Here is a 21285-nt window from a genome sequence, read left to right as displayed (position 1 = left end):
AAAAATAAAGATTATTAATAGTTTATGTAAACTACTTTCGTGAGAATAATTGATGTAGAATTGACATTCATAAGTCATCAAATCCCTTCAAGTTCTAAATTGCAATTACAATTCAGGGAGAGTAATACTAACTACAAAAATGTCCATTAAGATTTCATTATATAAAATAAAACGAGTGAGTAATACCTTATACTGATTATTCCAAGTTTCATGTGACATCTTCTCAATTAACTTCCTTTATCTTATCGCATTTCAAATATTTTTTAAATTAAATTCAATCTAATAATCAATTCAAGGAGGGGGGAAAATGTGGTATATGAACCGGGTTAATCAAGACGATATCTAAATATAGTTAGTATAATTTAACAATGTAATTTCAAAAATCGATAAAAATATATAATTACCTGAAAATAACACAAGATATCCCACAAATTATAACTTTTTTTTAACAGAGAAAGCATTCCTTAAAAATAAGAGCTCTCACTGTAAACTAACAGAGTGAGATAAAAATTTCAACAACAACGTAGGTATATGATGTCAAGAAAAGAGATATGATATTACAACCAGCTGTAATATCTTTATCATTGTACATATAAGCATGCAAAGTCTTATCATTTATTTCTGATATGGCCTCACAAGTTGTTGTCGTCGGGAGTTTATAGGCTATGTTGAAAGATATATTCCTCAAGATGTGAGGCTCGTGCTTTTTGATCAACTTTATATCCTTTCAGGAGTGAGGAATGGCATGCTACTCAGATTTGAGTGGCCTTCTACCCCTACAGTTTCTCTATAGGGTTACATGGTAAACAAACTTTCTCCGCAGCTTGTTCAGAAATTTTTCAGCAGATAGACTACACGTTGGACTTACAACTTATTTATGATGATTTTTAATTTCACTTAGTAATATTATTATTTATATTATCAAGGTTTAATTCAAATTAATAAGATGTTAGCTATATGTTTGCTATACATTACCTTGGATCTTATTGTAAGAAATTTAATTTGTTAATATGAAGATTCGAGTAGTTTAATTCAAAGTTGTAAAATATTTCTTATGTTAAAAAGTAGACATTCTTTGTTGTTTTTTTTTCTTCTGTTTTACACTACTTTTTCTACCAATTTCAATATTGTCTAAATAAAAAATTTTGGGGCCTAAAGCAAAGGCTTTAATAATGAACCTTCAAATTTATTTATGCAACATGTTTTTGGTATGATATAAGCCGTAGCTGTCCTACCGTGGACTAAAATACATGTACTAATTAGTGCTATCAGGATATACACTATTTCTAAGATTTTTGGATCGTCAATTCCATTCTCAGGCCTCAGCAGATGGATTTACAAACACCCAAATCTTACTTAACAAACTATCTCCCCTGTTTTCTTTGAAAATAAGGAAAAGAAAGAATCCCACCCAAGATCTTAACACCACCATTTAACCCCTCTACACCAGCTCTAAGAATCACGTTATGAGCTATGTTGCCGCCGGCACTGTCGCCGCCGACGAAGATTTTCCTGAAATCTGCGTGGTCAATTAACCATGGTTCTTTTTTAAGTCCTGGGTTTTCAAGAACATGAGCAGTGACCCATTGAAGAGCTGTCCAGGAATCATCGTAAATTACATGCAAAGGATGCTCTGGAGCAAGACTGTACTCTGCAGACACGGTAATAATGTTAGCTTCAGAAACTAAGAGGTTAAGGTAACGCTGGGAGAGGAAAGAGAAAGTGGACCCAACACAAAAGCCGCCGCCGTGATAATACACTAAGATTGGGAGCTTCTGATTAATAGCAGTGGTAATTGAGAGCTTTGGGTGATAAATTCTGGCTTTGAGGTTTGATGAAATGGTGAGGTCTTTGGAGGAAACACCGGTAACGGAGTGTTCCGGTGACGGCGGAACATAGAGCCCGTTTGGCTTAGCTGATTTAGAGTAGCTGATAAATATTAGGTGTTGAAAAACACTTTTAAGTACTGAAACTGATTTAAAAAATAAGCAGTTATGTGTTTGGATAAAAGTGCTGAAATTAATAATATGCACCTGAAGAACTGGGTATACGAAGAGTTTTGTTTTAAAAAGAAGTATTTTAGGGATAAAATAGTAAATATTTTGGTCATACTTAAAGTGTTTATGAGCTGAAATTGATAAGTTGGGGGAGACCAACTTATGACTTTTGACTTATTTTTGGCTTATAAGCACTTAACTTATAAGAACTTTTAATTTTACCAAACGCGTAGATAAGCCAAAAAGTGCTTATAAGCCAGTTTGACCAGCTTATAAGCTTAGCCAAACACTCTCATAAAGTGAAACAAAGAGCAGGGGTGGCCCTATCCCTAAAGCATGTAAAGCAACTGCTTTAGGCCCACATTTGTGGGGCCCCATTTTTTGTTACACCAAATATATTATATACTCCATATGTTTCAATTTACATGAGGTTGTTTGACTCTCCACAAAGTATAAGGAAAAAAAAATTTAAAACTTGTGGTCTTAAAAGCTTAAGAGATAAAAATATTTGCAACTAGTGTGATTTCTGCCAAGGAAATTGCATTTGAAACGAAAATCAAACCCAAACTTCGTAAGAAACGTGTGATATTAAGAAAAAAAATAATTTGACGAGAATATTGATATTAAAATCTTAAAATCTCTCGAAGAGTACTTTAGAGTTTATTACTATATAAACTCCATCTTATTTTAACTTCTGGACACAAACAATAGTTCAGAAACTACCATTTTTATACTCTAAAAAGGCTCTCTCTGCTACTTGTGATCTCTGTTATTCTAGCTGGCTGCAAGCAAGGCTGGCAATTGCCCAATACCTCTCTCACATCTTGTGTTTTATTTCTTTAACTAGGTATGCTTCTAATTAATTTTAAGAATCCAAACCAATGTGTTTATTTACTGCCTTAGTTCATGTGGCTTGAGTCCATTCTTGCTTTTGTTTACTGCTTACCCAGCATGTCTAATACTGCCTATTTAAATCTGTAATTAGCATGTTTCCACTTTACTTGCTTGTTTGTCATCTTGTTTAACATGTCTACATATGAAACTAAGCTTGTTTGACTGACTACTTTTTATCTCGCATGCCTAAACTCTGTTTCTACGTAATTAGCATGCCTTCACTTGTTAATACTTGACCAACATGCCCATTTAAGTCCTTGCCTGATCTGCTAAGTTAGTTAATCTCCCTAGAGTGGCCCTAGTTGTGTTGTCCTCAACCTATCTTTGTTGTGGTCCTTTGCTGCATGACCTGCTTCTACCTAACCTACTAGTTCTACAAAACCCCCTCAAAAATCTATGTATCCTGTTGTTTATGTGCCCCCTCAAGGTGTACTCTTTATGTTCCCAATCCCCCTTCCCTTGTGTGAAAGTTGTTTGCCAAAGTATTTCCTAAAGCTTGTTTGTTCTATGATTTGTGTTCTGATTGCAAATTATTTCTTACACTTTCCTCAAACTGTTTTTATCACTAAATTAGTATTGGTTTTCATAAATTCTTTTTCAATCCTAAGACCTTTATTTATAATGTCCATTAAACTCTTACAAACCCTTATGCACTTTCACTTACTTCTAGATTATTAAGTCTCGCCCCTCTGGAATGTGTACTACTTAGAGACCCTTGAGATCTCTCTGAACTCTGGCATATCAGGGCTGACACTTCCATACTGCACATAAATCAGTTATTATTTGAGAAAGGTCTAGGTGTGAGCACTGCTCGGGATCCTTGAGGTTCTTAGGGAACTCTAACACACCTAGACATGAAATTGACCATGGAACTTTGGGAATTTGAGACTAATGAAAGCTTTGGAAACTACTTTGGGCCTACTTCAGGCTCCCTATAGATTAATGTATTTGTACTTATGTAATTTATGTAATTTTTGGTCTGTAATAATTAATTGTAAACAAACAGTGGGGTGACTAGTAAAAAGGGAGGGTAGTTATATGATGTGGGTAAAGTTGGGTAGATACCATGCTTATAGAGTCCATGTTGATTCAAATGCGTTTGTTAGATAATATAGGTATAGGATCTACTTTGGTTTAAATAAATTCTGCATTCTTTACTTTCATACAATTAGAAGTCATGCCTATAGGATCCAAATCAACTTTATAATTAGATGTCATGCCTATAGGGTGTAAAGTATTGAAGTTCAGTTTCCATTACAACATGCATTCAAATTCGTTTCCTTAGAAATCATGCCTATAGGATTAAAATCAGCTTTAATAGAAATCATGCCTATAGGGGTTTCACTTTGGTCAAATGAATTCTGCTTGCTTCACATTATGTTTGATTAGAAATAATGCCTATAGGACTTAAAACCAGTTTGGTTAGAAAATCAGTTTAATTCATGTTTATTCTGAATCGATTTAGTTAATTAATCTGTCCGCTCCTTTAATAAGTTTTCAACGCCGCATTAATTAATATTACTAGAGAACATGCCTATAGGATCCAAATTATCCGTTTAAAATTGTTTACTGTTTTACTGCATTCCTAATCAATAATAGATACCACGTTCATAGGATATCACTATTATATGTCTAGGCAAGCCTATAGAGAGCTTAAAATCCTGTAACTGTAAAACTATGTTCTGTTATCTGTTAATGCTCACATTCAAACAGGTCTAAAATCAGTAGGCAAGCTGAATAGGTCTTTGACACTTTGGTCCTAATTCAATATTGTATAATCTCCGCTCACCTAGATATCATGTTCTAAGGTGTTCTCCTAAATACTTGAAACTATTGTTTGAGACGTGCACTTACTTGTTATGTTTGTGGAGGTAAATATGAGCTTTTAATTGTTCTCCTTAATGCAGTCCTAACTATTTTGATTGACGCCTAGATTTTTCTCCTTTAAGTACCTTAGGATGGTCTAGAACTACCTAAATTAGAGGTCCTAAATACCTCCAGTGTCACAAGGAAGGGACGGGTAGTGCACGCATAGGATATCTTTCAAGGTTGCTAGAACGCTTTAGGCTATGACCAAGGGGATGGAACTGGGTAGTAAGGATATGATGACTATGCACTAATGTCACGTATAGCCCCTCATTGAGGAGTGATTACCGGGCATTGTGTGGGTATGATCCTGTAGGCTAAACAACCTAGGACCCCTTTTCCCAACTCCTGTTGTTTAAATAAATTTACTTGTCTTTATATATGTGCAACTTGTTTAAGCCTTTTCCCTTGTTTCATTACTTGAATCATACATGTGCTTAGAATGTCAAAACATACCTTTACTTGCAAGTACGTGTTACAACTGTCTATTTGTTAAAATAACTAATTCACATAGTTTAAGTTCGGCTGGGACACACCGTTGTGGACCGCGAGGGGTGCCTAACACCTTTCCCTCAAGGTTATTTCGAGCCCTTAACCTAAATCTCTGGTAATACAAACTAGTCCATGAGTTAATTGCTCAAGGTTCCCTAACACACCATAATCCGTTAGATGACGACTCTTCAAGACACCTACGTATCATGACGCCGCATGAATCAGATCTTTGCGTAGTTCGGAAAAATTAGGAATAAAGTAAATAAAGGAAGATTAGGAATAAAGTAAAAAAACTAACTTTTTTTTGGGGTTTTGGACTTTTTCGAAAGAAAAACTTAAAAAGAAGAAACAAAATATTTTTGGATTGCGATTTGTTTGTTTGTTTGTTTTTTAAATTTTGAAAAGAATGACTTCTAAAGAAGAAAGAAAATATTTTTTTTGAATTTCGACTTTTTTTTGTCCTTTTTTTGGAATTTCGAAAGAAAAACTTCTAAAGAAGAAAGGAAATATTTTTGGATTTTTGGAACTTTATTTTGAATTTATGAAAGAAATGCTTCTAAAGAGAAACAAAATATTTTTAAATCTTAAATTTTCTTTTCAATTTTTGAAAGAAGAATGAAAATATTTTTGGATTTTGAGAAGAAATTAAAAGAAAATATTTTTGTATTTTTTGAAAATTGGGGTCTAAAAGAAAGACTTTCTAAAGAAGCAAGTAATGAAAAATATATTTGGATTTATTTTTAAATTGTGGGTCGGAACCGATGAGTTTTGCCTACGTATCTCACATTCGGTGAGAATCAGACCCGCGTAGCTCAGCCAGTTTTAACATAATTGAAAAAAATATAATATTGACTCACTTTTATTTTTTGAAATACATTTTCTTTTCATTTTTTTTCAAAAAATTTGGCAGAGTTTCGAGGCATTTTCAGATACCGAGATTTTCATAACCGGGTGAATTCTCTATCCTAACCTCACTCTCAGATTTTCTGTTATTTTTCTTTCCTTAGCCGGTCTGCATACAAGCCGAAGCAAATAAATATACAAATAACACGTAAGATGCATTAGGATGGTCTTTCATTTCGGGTACACCTATCCAAGACAGACCTAACCCTTGTGTTGAGTCCCCAAAGTCAAATGCACGTGATGCAAACAAACGTTCCTACTAGGGATCCGGCATGAGTTTATGGTATTCTAGGTTTAAACCTGGGGTTGTGTTCTAGACCTGGCTTACCCAAGCGGACAACTTGAGTCGAGGTGTGAGCGACATACCGGGAACACGAAAGTCTACCTGGCCTAGTGGCTGATCCATCCTCGTTCTATTTGGTACGACCTTTACAGAAAAGCGGGCCACGCGAACGTGTGCACCATTTTTAGAAGACTCAGAAGGGAGACATAAGAAGACAGTTTGATACCGTTCAAATAATATTAAAGCAGTAAATAAGCGGCAATTAGCACGTTAGGCCACAAAAATACAGTAATATCAACAATAAATAAAGCCAAGTAAAAATCACAATAACAAACTCGAATTCTTGAACCCTGAACCAGAGATTTTGAGTTCTATTCCCCAGCGGAGTCGCCAGAGCTGTCACACCTCCTTTTTACCCGAAAATGGTATAAGAAATTTTTCCAATTAACGTGACAAAATCGAAATGTGATTATTTGTTTTAAATTTAGAGTCACCACTTGGGATAGTTTATGGTGTCCCAAGTCACCGATTTATTTTATATCCCAAATCGAGAAAATTGACTCTATTTATGGTCTGTGAACACAGAAGATCGGGTAAGAAATTTTGTTAGCTCGGGAGAAGGTGTTAGACATTTCCGGGTTCTGTGGTTTTAGCATGGCCGCTTTAATCATACCTGGCTTAATTAAATCGTTTTAATTACGTATTAGAACCTATGTGCATTTACCCTTCTAAATTATTTTAAATGCTTGATTATTAGTAATACGGAATTATCTTAAAACGAGTCACGCGTACGTGTACTTATTTTGTTCGGCGCGTTAGAATTATGTCACGCGTACATGTACACAATTAATCACATTTTGTTAATATTAAAAATATTTGGCCGAAGTTGCACGAACGCATACCTCGATTTATTTTGAAAATAAAGAGAAAATGAATGTGCACCTCTGGATAACAAAAGATCGTATCAAACTTTGACAAAAAAAAGGTTAGCATGAGATACCGACAAAAACATGTGGCTAAAGCAAAATTAGAAGATAATGTTCTATCATTTCTCTTCAAAAGTGCGCAACTTTTCATATTCGTCCATCGAGATGTATGAAAATAGAGCTCCTAATAGTCAAAGGTAAGGTTCATCGGGAACAAAAAAGCAACGTACTTGTCCTGGATAGTAAAACAGGAGTTAATACATTCCATCTTGGTAATCCTTTCCCCTCTTATATTTATTTAATTATTTATTTATTATTCTAGTTTATTTCCATCAAAAACTTTTCAGTTTTTGCTACTGTTATACACCAAATCTATTTTCTTCTTTTCATTTAAGACAAATACACCTCTCAAAGCTTCTCACTCTCGTGCACACACACACGAAAACTCAACGTGAGTATGATTGACAATTTGACATGGAAAATTAGCAAGAAATAGGATACCTAGAAGGAATATAACCAGGTATGAACACTCAAAAGAACACTAGTTTCTGTATTAACAAAAAAAATAATATCAATTCCAAGAAATGTACTGACCTGAAATTTTGAAACCTTTCAATATATAAAGATTTCCAACTTGTTTACAAGAAAATATAGCAACCTCAACTGCATAGGAGTTCAGTGACTCTTTTTATATATGGGAGTACGAAGATGGAAACTTGGCGAGAAATCTCGAGTAAATATGGACCGGGAACGGAGAACTCGTTGGCAACCTCGAAACTCAAATGTCGACCTCGACTCTCAGATCTGAAGGTTTCCAATTAAAACCAAACAGTTCCGGCGAATAACAGTGGCCAGCAGAGGGGGAAGAAAGGACAGAAACAACAGCAAGATGCTGCAACAACAGTTATGGCCGTCGCCAGTCATCACCTCCGGCAGCAGCAACCATGGAAAGGGCGAGAGCTGGCTGGTTATTGCTAACTAAAAGTGATGGTTCAATGGTGAAGCTAGGGAGTTTCTTTCATGTATGGAGGTGATAAGCTATGGAGGATTCACATGGTGTTGAAACTTTGTGTTTTAGTGTTTGGAGGAAAGAAGAGAGCTGTATTTTTCACTAGCCAACACCTCATTGAAGAAGATGACCCCATTTGTTAGCTGCCGCTTCAAGAAGAAGAAGGAGCTAGCCCCTCCCTCGTCACTCTCTATCTCTCGTGCTCTCTCTGTCTATCCCCTGTCTCTCTCTTTTTTTCCGTTTTTTTAGTTTAGAATCATAGATCAGAGCTCGATTCGGCCTTCTTTATTGAGAAGAAGATAGGAAAAGGTCCTTTTTCCAAAAAAAGGTGATCCGTCTCTTTTTTTTTTGGTGTATGTCCTTTAATTGTGTGTGATGAAAGATATATATAGGTGTAGAGTATAGGAATAAATTGGTGGCCAAGAAAAAAGAGTGTGTATGTATACGTGAGTTTTGAGGGAGAGCATGTGAGTTTCTTACAAAAGATAAGTAAGAATCTTACCACATGGAAATGATTCATTGGCTCTTGCTTTAATTAATATTTTTTTTTTCTTTTAAGAGTGTAAAATAAAAATACTAGTTAAATATTTTAAAATCAAGAACATATATTTTTTTTATTGTTAATTTTCTTAAATAAAACCTACTAAAAATGAAATAAAATTTAAAATATGTAGATTAAACTTAAAATTATTTACATACTAAAAGTGTTAAAAAATTCTAAGTATGGTCAAAAATTAGATGTTCACAGCTGCCCCTATTTGCTCGGAAACACGAAGAGTTTTCGGGTAAATATAAAGTGAGTCATGTGACTAATTTTTGACCATATCGTTATTCAAAAGAGGAAGAAAATAAAAGAAAAAGGCGCAACCGAGTCCTAGTTTTGGACAACCTACATATCCCAGGTTATAAGAGAATCAGGTTGCGTGTAGTTCAAGGAGCTTTAGTAGAATGATGAGTTCGAGAGTCGAGTAAGGTTCCGTCGAGGCTCCGGTCTGTGGTCCTGTTATTACATCAAAATCAAAATTAAAAAGACTAAGTATATCAGCTACGAGTTACAAGATTCCTATCTATGAGTCTTCCGAAACTTGATCTTGATTCTTGGTTGGTTCTTCATGCGGACTCTGATCTGAATCTGGATGCTCGTTAGTTGCAGGTACTGGTTCATTCCTTTTTCAGCTTTTTCACATCAAGACAGGACATGCTGAACTTGTGATTTCAATTATGTCTTGAGCAGTCCACATCTTTTCTCCGCTTCTGCACTTTGAGTTCACTTCTTTTTTTTTTCTTTTTTTTTTTACTCTGGATTGAGACTCCTTCTTTTGGTTATCTTGGACCCTTGTCGACCCACATTCTTGAGGCGAGCTTCTGCTACTTCTAACTTGAATTGACAATAGGACTGGAGGTTGCCCCTATTCTTCAGGAGGGATCATGATGTCTCTGACTGGAACTTGAAATGAATTTCCTCATTCTCCAAGTAGGTGCCTGCTATTGACTTGAAACTTCAATTGACTCTGAAATGAGTTCCCTTGTTCTCTAGGTGAGCACCTGCTACCGTCTTAAAACTTGAAACTCTTGAAATAAATACCCTCATTCTCCAGGTGGCGCCTGATACTACAGCAAGACAGATAAAACTTTTCTGCCCCAGTTTGCATTAGGAAGATTTGTGAGTTATTAGTAGAACTATAAATCACCTATGCTATTGATAAAGGATACAATGATAAGAGTAAAATTGAAGACTCGACTAGGATGTGCGTCTCTTGTGAGTAAAATCAAGAAAATTTCGACTTGCAAATGCGTCTGCTAAAACTGACCTGAATGACAGGAAGTGCGTCTCATAGATTTAAGATTGAGCTTGCGGAAAACTATAAACTAAGTTTGACTAAAGTAAAAACTGACCCTATTCTTCAGGCGGGACCCCTGATATCAAGAAAACTAAAGATTGATAACTTAAGAAAACTAAAAATTGACCCTTTTTTTTCAAATGCAAACTTCCCTTTTTTTAAATTATTCTAGGAGAAAATTCATCAGACTAGGTTTTTATATCTTAGGAGAAATATTTATCAGACTAAGACATCTATCCTAGGAGAAAGTTCATCAGATTAAGACTTTGTATCCTTGGAGTAAATTCATTAGACTAGGTTTTCTAATTTATTATTTTAGGAGAAAGATTCATCAGACTAAGATTTTGATCCTAGGAGAAAAGTTCATCAGACAAGGTTTTCTTATTATCTTAGGAGAAAGATTCATTAGACTAAGATTTCTTGTCCTAGGAGAAAATTCATCAGACTAGGGCTCTTATCTTAGGAGAAAAATTCATCATACTAAGATTTCTATCCTAGGAGAAAATTCATCAGACTAGGTTTTCTATCTTAGGAGAAAGATTCATCAGACTAAGATTTTGATCCTAGGAGAAAGTTCATCAGACTAGGTCTTTTTTTTTTGTATCTTAGGAGAAAGATTCATCAGACTAAGATTTCTATCCTAGGAGAAAGTTTACCAGACTAAGATTTCGATCCTAGGAGAAAATTCATCAGACTAGTTTTTCTATCTTAGGAAAAAAATTCATCAGACTAAGATTTTGATACTAGGAGAAAGTTCATCATATTAGGTCCTCTTTTTTTTGTTATCTTAGGAGAAAGATTCATCAGACTAGGTTTTCTTTCTTAGTTGAAAAATTCATCAAACTAAGATTTTGATTGGAAGAAAAATCCATCAGACTAGGACTTTTTATCCTAAGAGGAAAAATGTGAAGAGCAATGGCAAAATTTTATGCACACTAGCAAGAGAAATAAAGGCAAAGAGTTGAGAAACTTCCCTTTGTCGACTCCTCTTCTCTTCTTTTTCTCTTTCTCTTTTTCTTCTTTTTTTGAACCACTTTCCTTGCACTGCCTTGTTCCTATTTCAAACAAAGAAAACTTTGTCAATTTTGAAAGTGGTGGTCGGTTTGTGGCCTTGAGTCTTGAGCAGCTTGGCTTTTGTTCGATCAGCTTGAGTCGGTCTCAAGAGACTTTAATTTTGCACCAACTCTGATTGTTTCACACACAATACCATTTGTATTTGCGGCTCAATCAGCCTTATCCCAACTGGAGATCTTTGCTTAGGTGACCTTTATGATATCTTGAATGACTTCCTACTTTTGAGCAATTTATTTGTCAGAGAGAATCACAAGTTATCTTTGTTTGCGCTAAGTTGGCTGACAAGAGTCTTTTGGGGGAGCCTTTGCATGAATCCTCAAGGCAAGTTGAAAGTAACAACTGAGTGTGATGGCCAAATTTACTTTATGCAATTGAAAAGTTGGTAGTAGATTTTGAAATCTTTTCTTTCTTGTTTTGACAAGGACTGACTCAGAGTGAAAGACACAATGATGCAAAGAAACAAGTATTAACAAGAAATTCCCCTGTCGGAAGGACAGAAGGAAGAGTGTTTTTTCTTTTTTTTTTCTTTTTTTTCTTTTTCTTTCAATTACTAGCCTTAATGATCATGCATTTTGAAATCACTAGCCTAATCAATCAAACTAGTCCAATCTTCTCTTTTACCATTCTTATGACCTTTGAAGTTGAGCTTGTTCGTGTCGATCCTTTGCATCGGCTTCATGACTCACTTTTGACTAGTAGTGTCCCGAGGGATTTTGATCTCTGCCAACTCCGCACTACTACAAAGTAGGAAGAGAGGGTCGCAATATCTTTTACCCGATATGAGGGTCGGGATTGAATTCCTCGGGGAGCTAGGAAGGGAGTTGAGTATCTGTCTAGACTAGAGTTGTGTAATTGTTCCAAATGTCACTTCCAAACATCTTTTGACTTTTCTTTAACAAACTAATATTATCAACTACTAATTAGAACTAAATTATGCTAATGAGAAAATTGCTAGGGTTGTATCTAATGGGTAGAAAGGCACTAGGGTAGTGACTTTCACCTAAGTGGCTAATTGACGGGTAAATGCTTCTAAGGTTCGATTGACATGATTGGGGAAATATGCTATAACCGTTGCACAATTTTACCCACTCTCACACCTCTCGGTAGAGAGACTGATTTTGCCCAATTGACCCTCTCGAGACCAAATGGGTAGGCAAATTAGCTCAAACAACTAGGGTTCAAGTCGGGTAATTACTCTTTCGAGGTTTAACCCTTTAATTGGGACTATCAATTCTCTTAAGTCTATCCCAATTCCTTGCTGGGTCAATTTTGGAGACTTAGGCTCTCTTTCTCAAGAAGAGCCAAGTCAACTTAGCACAAACCAGTGTTTTCAACCACCAATTCATAGATTAAACCATAAAATTGACTCAAATAGCAAACACCCATAGTCAATCTAACCCTAGATGGCAACACCCATCAATTACCCACACTAGGGTTGAGCCACAACCCTAGTTAATGGGTTTAGCTACTCATGTTTGAAGAAGAAAATAGAGAAATAGATAAAGAACAAGACATATTAATTAAAAACTAATGTAAATACAGAGAATCTATTGTTAAATCTAAGTTAAGATGGCAAAAATGGCTACACAATAGCTTCTCACTAGCGCAGCTTTGTTCTGGAAATAACTGATACCCTAAAAATGAAAAAATGTTATATTTATACTAAGCTGGAAAAATTGGACAAAAATGCCCCTGCGGGGTCAGTGCGGACCGCACAAAATGGACCGAGGCCGCACTAGGCTCTTGGACTTGAAGCCTTGGCTCTCTGCGAACGGCGCAGAATGGACCGCAGCCGCGGAGGCAACTAGCGCGGTCCACACAAACATGATCGCAGACCGCGTGGGTTTGAAGTTGGCACTGGACATCTCTATGATCTTCTCCTCCGCGGGCCGCACAAAATGGTAGTGCGGTCGTGGAGCCTTCAGTGCGGGCCACGCAAGATCGATTGCGGTCGCACTGCCTTAAAGCTTTATTTGCCAGTTCTCTGAATCCCCTAGTGCGGACCGCACAAAGTGTAGTGCGGTTGCACTAGGCCTATTTGTCCTTAGTTTGCCTTGTCTTTGGTACTTGAGGAGGTTTCACTCCTTTTGAGTCGATTTTTGACATTTCGTCACTTTATCGATCAAACCTGCAATTAAGCACAACTTATGAGCCTTTTGGGACTATTTTGTAAGAATTTATAATCAAAGCGTAAGCAAGAAAGAGCATGAAACACGTCAAAATCCCTCGTTATCAACTCCCCCAAACTTAAGCTATTGCTTGTCCTCAAGCAAACAAAATAAGACCCATCCCTTAAGGGAAAATCCAAGCATTTTCAGCTATCCTAAAGCAGCCTCAGCTAGTATCAATTGGGAGTAACAATTTTCCTCAATAAAAATGGATCATTAACAACATTTAACCTTTGAAAAACCATGGATAAAGTGCGATACAAGAGCATCAAGAATTGACTCATTACATCAAAGAGCTCTCTCAATTACTTTGGTCATTGTGGAATCCAAACTCACACATCCTCAACTCTCCCTAAGCAAACTTCACTTTTTAGAGTATTGGCACACAAACCGAGGTTAATAGGAATTCACTCCTCTCTCTCAAGAAAAGGTCTCAAGTCCGACTTTAATTACCATATGCTTGCCCCTTATGTAAGTATCCACTAATGTAAGCTTCATTCAACTCAAGATCATATAGGGCTTTTGTTGAGTCATTGTGAAGGCTTTTGGTTCAGGGTAAGAAATGTTTTGTTCAAGTGGGTTCCATCTTCCCTTAATCACTTCTTTTGATTGATTTGGCATAGTTTTCTTGACTCGTTGAGTCTTCTCACTTCTTTCTAAGGGGTTAGAGAGACATAGTGTCGCTCTTTCTTATGCAATTCAAAACGTTTTTCCTTTTTCAACTTTCCACACCTTTCTTTCTTTTGCTTATCTTGAATCCCTTTTTATTCTTTTTCACATTGAGTTTTCTTTTTCATTGCCTTTCCTTTTCTTCACTTTTGTACATTTTGCCACTTTGTTCCCTTCCCCTTCTCTCCCCCCAAACTTATACTTTTGTCATGTGCTCAAGGAAAGATCGGGTGCCAAGAGAGGGTATCTTTTAGAATGGGTATAGGCTTGTATCATGGTTTCTGAAAGAAAAAGGTTTAAGGCTCAAAAGAGTTTACTAGGGATCATATCATTGGTAGGCTATGGAATTGTTCGACTATCATTTGGATCAAGGAGAGCCTATAATCACTTCTCAAGTCAAATTTCACCTATGATTTCGACTCAACAAACATTCAGGGCAAGTTCTAGATCAATGACTCGGGACTTGGACTCGCAATTCGATTTCTCACCACACAAGCTAAAGGATTTCTAAAGACATAGAGTCGGGGGCCCACAACAACCTTAGACATGATTTGAGCGTACAATGGTCCCGAAAGACCACTTGATGATTGTTGGTCAGCGGAAGAGTCTCAAAGTCACGACTTTCACCATCCTAAACACAACATTTTTGTCTTTGACCATGGGATCAAAGGCAAATGTGCTAGGCCCAAGTGAAGCTTTGCTTGAGGTACCCTTAACTACAACTACCAAAAACAAAAACAAAAATGGACTCAAACCCTTAAGAAGGTTGTCACGCCATCCATATCAGGAAGAGTCACCCGGTTCACACAATACTCCACCTCTGGAAAGAACCGTGGCATTAAGAAAACCAAAGGTTTATTGAAAGCGCCAAAAACGAAACAAAAAAAACTACGAACATAAATAAGAAGCTAAAAACGAAAAAATTTGCGAAAATAGAAAGAATATATACAATTGGGGATTTGAATATTCAACGGAGAATGAATATATATAATGATGTAACTTTATATACAGACCAAATGAAAGATAAAAAGTGCGATAAAAATAACTAAGTGTAAGATTATATACAGACCAAATGAAAATCAAGAAAGTATAAACTAAATCAGTATATATACAGTCATCCAAAGATAAAAGGCGCACCCCCTCAAATAAAAGCTGGCATTGTCCCCAATGCCAACTAAATCAAATAAGCACCAAAAATAAATTAGAGGAAGGATATGAAGACTCCCTAAGTCGTGTCCGTCTGCATCGGATCATGGGCAGTCCCTGGGTCCTCTATATGCTCGAAAACCTCAGACTAGTTCCCGGTATCCTGCTGCTCAGTTGCTGGGACCTGGGCCTGGACCTGGACAGGCTGTGTATTAGATACATCCTATGGCTGACTAGAGGAAGCCCCTTGTGGGTCCGCCAACTAGATGATGACATCATCTGCTCTCAGGATCATCCTCCTCCTCTTCGGAGGTCGCTGTGACTGCTCCTGTTGTGGCTCTGCTGCTGACACTGCTGTTGGAACTGGGTCCTCAAACAATAAGTCTAAAGGCAGCTGGCCTGCCTTCAGTCTATCCACATCCTCCCTCAGCTCTTTCACGGACTCCTTGGAAGCCCGTGTCTTGCGCAACTTCTTGTGCTCCTTGGCAAGCTCCTTCAGAGCCTTGCCATGTGAATCCATTGCCTTTGCCAAATTAGCCTGGGTACTGAGGATCTTCTCCTAGTTTTCAATTATCTTCTTCAAGGCATCATCTATAGACTGTGGGACCTGTGCTGGCTGAGGGGCCGACTGAGCTGCAATGGTGGAGGTCAAGGTAGACAACTTGGATGATGCAGTATACATCCAATTGTTTAAACTCTGAAGCATCTGGTTCAGCCGGTGGGCAGTAATAGGATGGGATCGAGTAGATGGAATCTCTAAGCCCACTGATGTGGAAGGGCTTGGAGGAATATCTGAAGTGGAGGGTCCGGGAGGCATCTCAGTAGAGGTGGAGGCAGGCTCAATGGGGGCCTCTACCACAACTGGCTCTTAAGACTGGCCAGTTGGGGCAGAAGCGGGTGCCTTGTAGCTCTTGTACTTGGGGTTGTCTGGTCCCCTTAGACTATACCATAAGAATGGGGCTGTAGCCTTTACCTTGATGTCAAACCACCTCTTTTCTACCTTCAAATCTCTGAAGTACATGGTCAGGATGTTGGGGAAAGGGTAGTTCCTGTCAGTCTTAGTACCCACAAGAGAGATGATGCGGGACATCACATTCCCCACATTGATGTGGTACCCTGCCATGATGGAAGCCACTAGGACAGCCCGATGGAGAGGTAGAGTCTGATCATGGGAAGTGGGGTCTAATCGGCTACTTACAAACGTCTCCCAACCCCTCGCCTCAAAGTTAAGAGTCCTCCGTAGTATCTTTACCCCAACAGTCAACCACTCCGGAACGATACTTGGGATTCTCAGGTACTGAGCTAACCATGGACGGACTCCTTGCTCATTTCCAGCTTTGCCATATTCAGGGTCTCATCCTCTTCATTAAACCCAAATACTCATTTAGCGACTTCCCATCGAACAACACCTTTTTGTTTCGAACCTTGGTCACTTTGGAACCCTTGACGATGTGGGTTACATTATAGTAAAACTCTTTGACCAAGTGTTCATTTGCCTCCACGCAGTCATCTATAAAGTGCTCCCACCCCACTCTTGTTCAAAGCTGTCTATGCACATTGGGGTTTAGGGGTAGAAGATCTCTATCTACGAAACTCCTCTCCAAAATCAGTTTTTGTACCGGCCACCACTCCCTGAATTTGTGGTATGATACTTGGCTTACAAACCTATCCTCCCAGACTTCGGGTTTCCTAGTATGGGCAATCCTCCCAACCTGAGGCTCCCCCCCTCAGGTACCTCCTCATCTCCCTCATCACCTCCGCCTGCACTCTCCCCGGATAATGAAGCTATGGGGGAGGTGGAGTACTCGCCCCTGCCGGCTGCTGAGCCCTCAGATGACTCAGAAGGTATATGCTCTAGAGCTTGGGAAATAGGTGATTTTGGAGAAGAATCATCAGTCAATCCGAAGTTGGAGACGAAATGAGTTGGAACTGAGTCGGAGGAGATGTCTTGGGAAGACATGTACTTACTCCCCGATAGATCACAGGCTCTGTCAGCTGCCTTGATTGCTTTCCTCGTGTTCTTTATGTTTTTTCTAGCCTGGGGAGTGAGGTTTACCAACCTTTGCTTCCCTCCCTAGGAGGAATCCCATCGGCTGGGTTGTTTTGAGCCTTTACCTCATTGTTTAACCATTTATCTACAAACACAGCATCTAACGTTGTTAGTATCAGCAGAGACAGTGAGACATTAGTGCAATAAGAATTGCAGAATAGAAACAAATAGTTGCAGAACAGTCCAGTGCGAACCGCACAAAAATGAGTGCGGCCGCACTGGTGCCATCGCGGACCGCACAAAAGCAATCGCGGTCCGCATAGGGGTGGGGTTCAGAATACCCACCCTCTGAATCTGACCACCGCGGACCGCACAAAATGGTGCCGCGGTGGGCCAGTGCGGACCACACAAAATGCAGTGCGGCCGCACTGGGCTTAAGGTCACCTTGCACAAGTTCATCACCGCGGTCCACGCAAAGTGGTACTGCGGACCGCACTAAGGCACCGCGGACTGCACAAAATTGACCGCGGTCTGCAAAGGGTGCCCAGATATGGTACTGAGTTAGGGTTCCTAATTTTTGATTTATTCGTTCAAATTTCACCTAATTAAAGTCCCTACTCAATCACCCAATTCATTACACTCATCAAGCACCCAAAAATTAACATTTAAACTAACTAACCTAAAAACTGAAGAAATACGGGAGGAGAAAAACTACCAGCTAATAGAAATGAAACTAAAAATGAAATTAAACAATTAAACTAAGAAGAGTTGGGTGAAATGTTACCAGATATTGACTAGGAAAGAATCAATACAAAGCAAACAAGTAATTATGAGCAAGGAAGAAGGATGAACAGTGATTAGTCTCTTCTGAGTGTAAAATTTGCGAAAAGTGTAAATAGGGGTCCCTGAGGTCTATTTATAGAACAACCACTGGGACCCATACTAACCTACCAGCGCAGCTGCACAAAATGGACCGCGGTCCGTTCTCGGTTTGTTTAGAAGATGTTTGAGAAAGCAACCTCTACGGTTCGCACAAAACAGACCGCGGCCGCAGAGGTCCACTGTGGTCCGCACAAAATGCAATGCGGCCGCGGTGGCAGACTTCAGAGAGTCCTCACATTGGTCACACCAGTGCGGACCGCACAAAGTGTAGTGCGGCCGCACTGGAAACTTCAGAGACTTGTTCAATTTTTCCATCATGTTTTGCACTACATCAATACAATCCCTGCACATCTCACAACCAATTAGCACAAAAATCAATCCTACACTACAAAGAAAATCAAAGAAAACAAGAAGAAAAAGACATGGGTTGCCTCCCAAGAAGTGCCTGATTTAACGTCGTGGCACGATGTATGTTACCACCACATCTCTTGAGATGAAGGAACACCACCACATGGCTGTCATCAAACTTTCCAAGTTATGCTTGACCCGATGCCCATTAACTCTGAAGACTTCACCATTTTTGTTTTTCAAATCAAGAGCACCAAAAGGGGTTACAAACACAACTTCAAACGGTCCACTCCATTTGGATTTGAATTTTCCCGGAAACAGACGTAAGCAGGAGTTGAATAAGAGAACCAAATCACCTACATTGAACTCCTTTCCACGAGCATATTTGTCATGAAGGTACTTCATCTTGTCCTTATACAAGGACGAACTGGAGTAGGCATAGAATCTAAATTCATCGAGTTCATTGAGTTGTTCAACACGAAGATTAGCTGCAACATCCCATTTAAGATTCAACTTTCTCAAAGCCTACATGGCCTTGTTCTCTAACTCAATCGGAAGATGGAATGCTTTCCCAAACACCAACCGATACGGAGACATCCCAATTGGAGTTTTGTAAGCCGTCCGATAAGCCCATAGAGCGCCATCCAACTTCTTCGACCAATCGGTCCTATTTGCATTGACCGTCTTTGACAAGATACTTTTGATTTCTCTATTGGAGACTTCCACTTGACCACTAGCTTGAGGATGATAAGGGGCCGAAACCTTATGATTGACACCATACTTGGAAAGCAATGTGTCGAAAGCTTTATTGCAAAAGTGAGACCCCCCATCACTAATAATCGCACGAGGAGTGCCAAACCTTGTAAAAATGCTCTTTTTAAGAAATGCAACAACACTCCGGGCTTCATTGTTAGGCAAAGTCACGGCTTCAACCCATTTTGAGACATAGTTAACTGCCACGAGAATGTAAGTATTCCCATAAGAGCTAACAAATGGACCCATGAAATCGATGTCCCAAACATCAAAGATATCCACTTCAAGAATGGTATTGAGAGGCATCTCATCCCTTTTTGAAATTCCGCCCGCTCTTTGGCAATCGTCACACCTCTTCACAAAATCACCCGCATCTTTGAACAAGGTGGGCCAATAGAATCCACAACTAAGGACTTTCGAGGCGGTCCTCACCCCACCATGATGGCCACCATAGGGTGAAGAATGGCAAGCCTCTAAGATACTCAATTGTTCTTCCTCCGGGACACATCTACGAATCACACCATCCGTGCAAATCTTGAACAAGTATGGCTCATCCCAATAAAAATCCAAGCTATCCCGCTTGAGCTTCTTCCTTTGGTTAGAAGAGAGCTTATACGAGATTATTCCAGTCACAAGGTAATTGCCAACATCGGCAAACCATGGCATATCATTCATTGACACCGCAAGGAGTTGTTCGTCGGGAAATGAATCATTTATCTCAAGGCCATCTCAAGGCCTTCACTCCTCCTCCAAATGGGACAAGTGGTCCGCCACTTGATTCTCACTACCTTTCCAGTCCACAATTTCTAGATCAAACTCTTGAATTAGTATCACCCATCTCGTCTATCTAGCCTTGGAGTCTTTCTTTGTCATCAAATACCTAAGGGCGGCATGATCGATGTGCACTATAACTTTGGCCCCCATAAGATAAGGTCCAAACTTTTCTATAGCAAATACTATAGCCAACAACTCTTTCTCGGTGACTGTATAGTTCCTTTGAGTTTCATTCATGGTCTTGCTTGCGTAGTACACTAGATGAAATATCTTGTTGATCCTTTGGCCCAAAACAGTCACAACCGCAACGTCACTAGCATCACACATGACCTCGAAAGGCAAGCTCCAATTTGGTGCGGTAATGATAGGGGTAGAGGTCAACTTGAGCTTGAGAAGATCGAATGCTTTCATACAACACTCGTCGAACACAAACTTTGCATCTTTTTTCTAGCAACTTGCACAAAGGGTGTACCACTTTTGAAAAATCCTTTATAAATCTCCGATAAAAACCCGCGTGCCCAAGGAAACTCCTCACCCCTTTGACAGAAGTAGGGAGAGGAAGTTTTGAAATCACTTCTATCTTTGCTTTATCCACTTCAATTCCTCGCTTTGAGATTTAGTGACCCAACACTATACCCTCTTCAACCATGAAATGACACTTTTCCCAATTGAGTACAAGGTTAGTGTCTTCACACCGGGCCAACACTCTATCCAAATTTCCCAAACACTCATCAAAGGAATCCCCAACCACACTGAAATCATCCATGAAAACCTCCAAGATAACGTCCACCATGTTGGTGAAAATAGCCATCATGCATCGTTGGAAGGTCGCCGGAGCATTACACAATCCGAACGGCATTCGAGAGAAAGCAAATGTGCCACAGGTAAAAGTTGTCTTCTCTTGATCCTCCGGGGCAATTAAAATTTGATTGTACCCAGAGTAACCATCCAAAAAGTAATAAAAAGCACGCCCCGCAAAACGATTTAGCATTTGGTCGAGGAATGGCAATGGGAAATGATCTTTTTGGGTCACCTTGTTTAGCTTCCGGTAATCCATACATACTCTCCACCCGGTGACCGTCCGAGTAGGAATAAGTTCATTGTTGTCATTGGTCACCACAGTCATACCACCCTTCTTCGGCATACATTTCACCGGAGAAGTCCACGAGCTATCAGAAATGGAGTACACAACCCTAGTATCCAACCATTTGATCACCTCTTTCTTCACAACTTCTTGTATAGCCTCGTTCAATCTTCTTTGATGCTCCAA

The 21285-nt window shown here is 38.9% G+C and overlaps 1 protein-coding gene across 1 annotated transcript; it reads right to left on the bottom strand.

Annotated features, from left to right (window-relative positions):
- Positions 1 to 1187: 1187 nt before the first annotated feature.
- On the bottom strand, positions 1188 to 17228 carry LOC107787780 (uncharacterized). Its single transcript, XM_075220396.1, has 2 exons — positions 16934 to 17228; positions 1188 to 2170 (listed from the first exon to the last, which is right to left on the bottom strand). Exons 1-2 carry the CDS (start codon positions 17226 to 17228, stop codon positions 1365 to 1367), a joined length of 1101 nt encoding a protein of 366 aa, XP_075076497.1. The 3' UTR covers positions 1188 to 1364.
- Positions 17229 to 21285: the final 4057 nt, after the last annotated feature.

Source organism: Nicotiana tabacum, chromosome 8 (assembly GCF_000715075.1).
Source record: "Nicotiana tabacum cultivar K326 chromosome 8, ASM71507v2, whole genome shotgun sequence".
Taxonomy (NCBI): domain Eukaryota; kingdom Viridiplantae; phylum Streptophyta; class Magnoliopsida; order Solanales; family Solanaceae; genus Nicotiana; species Nicotiana tabacum.
This window is presented reverse-complemented; position numbering and strand designations above follow the sequence as displayed.

What these genes read in the sequence shown, in the direction of transcription:
- LOC107787780 (XM_075220396.1), bottom strand. Translation starts at nt 17,228, where the DNA reads ATGTCTTCCCAAGACATCTCCTCCGACTCAGTTCCAACTCATTTCGTC. An exon ending in CCCGAAGTCTGGGAGGATAG is followed by an intron (nt 2,171 to 16,933) that starts GTTTGTAAGCCA and finishes GCCAAAAATAAG; the next exon opens with TCAAAAGTCATAAGTTGGTC.